The 3,353-nt window shown below is 36.9% G+C and overlaps 1 protein-coding gene across 1 annotated transcript; it reads left to right on the forward strand.

The window, feature by feature from the left end:
• Window positions 1–224: 224 nt before the first annotated feature.
• Window positions 225–3,033, forward strand: LOC114389304 (pentatricopeptide repeat-containing protein At3g04130, mitochondrial-like). The gene is made up of 2 exons (XM_028349946.1): window positions 225–476; window positions 645–3,033. Exons 1-2 carry the CDS (start codon window positions 464–466, stop codon window positions 2,045–2,047), a joined length of 1,416 nt encoding a protein of 471 aa, XP_028205747.1. The 5' UTR covers window positions 225–463; the 3' UTR covers window positions 2,048–3,033.
• Window positions 3,034–3,353: the final 320 nt, after the last annotated feature.

The raw sequence follows: 3,353 nt of genomic DNA on the forward strand, positions 1-3,353 counted from the left end.
TTAAAATTATGTTTAATTTCTTAAATTAATTATTTTATATTAAAAATATTATTTATTAAAATAAAAAAGATAATATATTAATAAATCATTAAAAAAATAATGAGAAAGATAATTTTAAAAAAATTATAAAATTAATATAAATTTATTTTTATCCACTAAATTAACAAGTCTTCTTAATTTTAATGAATTAGATAATTACATATTGAAACGGAATATTGGTGCTGAAAATATTCAACTTAATGGTGAAATTAGTCCGATCCAATATCTAAAAACAGCACCGCATTTCCCAAAACCTGCCTTTCCGATGAAATCTTCTCCCGCCGCCACTCCAAGTCCACCCGTTGCCGCTGGTTCCGCCTTGAGCGCCGAACCAGCGCCACCCATCTCTTCCTCGACCCTTTCTCCACACACCGCACGTTAAAAGCAGAGGCAAGTTTCTCTCCTTGGAATTGCTGCTTCTACTATGCTTCCTCTGGGTAATGCTTTTGTTGACATAAACGCTTCTCATTCGCATTTACTCAAACCCTAATTTCTGTTCCTGAGTGTTTGTTTCATGTTTTCTGAAACCACCCTCATGCAATCAATACTATATCGTGCTGTTGTTATTGCTGATTCCCGTTGCATATGCTATGCATCTTCTCTAGGAAATAGACACTTTTCCCATAAAGAACAATGTGAAGAAGACCTCACCAGGTATGTGGACATTCTCACTGCGAAACTTGGCAAAGGAAGCAGTGAGGAAGAAACCCTTCACACCCTTTTCAATGATCAAGCTTGTGATTTCATACCCCTCTCCCGAGACCTTGTTCACCGGTTGCTCTGGCGATACAAGGATGATTGGAAGTCTGCATTGGGGGTATTCAGATGGGCCAGTTCGCGACCGAGCTTTAGACATTCGTCGGAGTCGTATGATATGATGGTAGACATATTGGGTAGGATGAAGGTTATGGAAAAGTTGAGGGATTTGTTAGAAGAAATGCGCGAGGGTGGTCTTGTCAATATGAATACTGTGGCGAAGGCCATGAGACGGTTTGTTGGAGCAGGGCAGTGGGTAGATGCTGTGAGGATATTTGATGACTTGCAAGCTCTTGGATTGGAGAAGAACACGGAATCCATGAACTTGTTGCTCGATACCCTGTGCAAAGAGAAATTCGTGCAGCAAGCTCGTGAAATTTTCTTGGAACTGAAGCAGCACATTGCTCCCAATGCTCACACGTTTAACATCTTCATTCATGGATGGTGCAAAATCTGCCGTGTGGACGAGGCACATTGGACGATTCAAGAGATGAAAGGATATGGTTTTCACCCCTGTGTTATAAGTTATTCCACCCTCATTCAGTGTTACTGTCAAGAAGGGAATTTCAGCAGGGTGTATGAGCTTCTTGATGAAATGCAGGCTCAAGGGTGCTCTGCAAATGTGATAACTTATACTTCTATCATGTGTGCACTAGGAAAGGCTAAAAAGTTCGAGGAAGCTTTGAAAGTACCTGAGAGAATGAGGTCTTCTGGATGTAGGCCTGATACTCTTTTCTTCAATTCGTTGATACATACATTGGGGAGAGCAGGTAGATTAGATGATGCTGCCGATGTATTCAAGGTGGAAATGCCTAAGGCTGGTGTTTCCCCAAATACATCCACCTATAATTCAATGATTTCTATGTTTTGTTATCATGCACAAGAAAAGAGAGCTTTAGAAATATTGAAGGAGATGGAAAATTCAGGTGGTTGTAAGCCTGATGCTCAGACTTACCACCCATTGATCAAGTCTTGCTTTAGAAGTGGAAAAATAGATGGTGTGTTGAGTGAGATATTAAATGACATGATTAATAAACAGCATCTCAGTCTTGATCTTTCAACCTATACACTGCTAATTCACGGGCTTTGTAGAGAAGATAGATGCAATTGGGCATTCTCTCTATTTGAGGAGATGATTGATCAAGATATAATACCTAGATACAGAACTTGCCGTTTGCTATTGGATGAAGTCAAGCAGAAAAATATGTACCAAGCTGCTGAGAAAATTGAGGATCTTATGAAAAAATTGTAAATGCATGAGTCTCTTATTTGTGTGCCCACAACACTGCCTTGTTGCACATTATTTTAACCATTTGAGACAAAACCATGACAACAATAGAAGAGAATGGCATGGAATATTTTAGAAAGTATATCATAGCTCAAGTGCTAAGACATTTCTTATTTTCTAAGCCTTTTAGTTTCTACCCTTTGATTAATAGTATAAATTTTTGAGATCCATGTTCATCTTTGCTCCCATATTATGTAACATAGCCTCCTCCGCTTCTCAAAACACTTTAAAAGTCATGTGCTATCCCTTGATAATTGTTCCTTTGTTCTTCCCTAAAACCCTTTGGTTTCTCTTTACTTTGGCCATACTATCCTCGGATTGCTCAATAATTTTCTTCTTTGCAGGCATGTTTGGTTTTAGAGTTGCCAGGCTGAGACTGAATTAGAGTCTTGTCCACATAATTCTGAATTTAGGCTCCAGTAATAACTGCCTAAGGAGATAAAAGAATATCTTCACCTATGTTCAGTGAATCACCTTTGCTGCATTACAAAGCAAATCATGCAAATTTTGGCTCAAAATTTGCATTGAAGAACCAAGAAACAATTACAAAGGACAGAACATGATTTTTAAAGTGTTTTTGAGAAGTGCAGTCTATGTTTATGGGAGCAAAGATGAACATAGATAACTCTGGCATAGTATCCAATCCCTTTACACTTTACAGATGAAGAATTTGCTAATTGCTATCATTTTGAAGGATTTTAGAAGATGAAGGATAGGAGCAGGGAGATGGTATAGTAAAAGAGCAAAATGAAGAATGAAGGAGTTCTATTTTTCATCTGTTTTGAGTTGCATTTCTTGTTTTTTTATTCTTTGTTAAATGGTTTACCTACTATTTATACTTTGTGTTTTGTCTTGGTGTTCATCTCGTTAGAACTTTTTTTTTTATCATTTCAAATTGTGTTGTCCTTTGATTGTTGCTTAACTTTCATGGTTTTTGACTTTTTGGTGGATATTTTATTTTAGTTGAAGTGGTTGGGATCCCTTTTTAGCTAAGTTTTGTTAGAAATGAATGGTTCTTACTCCTTAGTCACTTTGAGCTGTGAAATTTCATGTTACACTTATTAATGGAAGTGTTTGTTTTTTATTATGATGGTAGTGTCTAGTTGTTTTGGAACAGGAAATTCTATAGGGTTGTCTATAAAGAGTTCAGTTCTATCTCATGATATGTCGTTATTGTAGAATATGAAGTTGATGATTGGGGATTTGTTGAATAATAATGTTAAATTTCATCTGAAAAAAAAAAGATAAACAAATTTGAAGGGGCTCTACT

Source organism: Glycine soja, chromosome 16 (genome assembly GCF_004193775.1).
Source record: "Glycine soja cultivar W05 chromosome 16, ASM419377v2, whole genome shotgun sequence".
NCBI classification, from domain to species: domain Eukaryota; kingdom Viridiplantae; phylum Streptophyta; class Magnoliopsida; order Fabales; family Fabaceae; genus Glycine; species Glycine soja.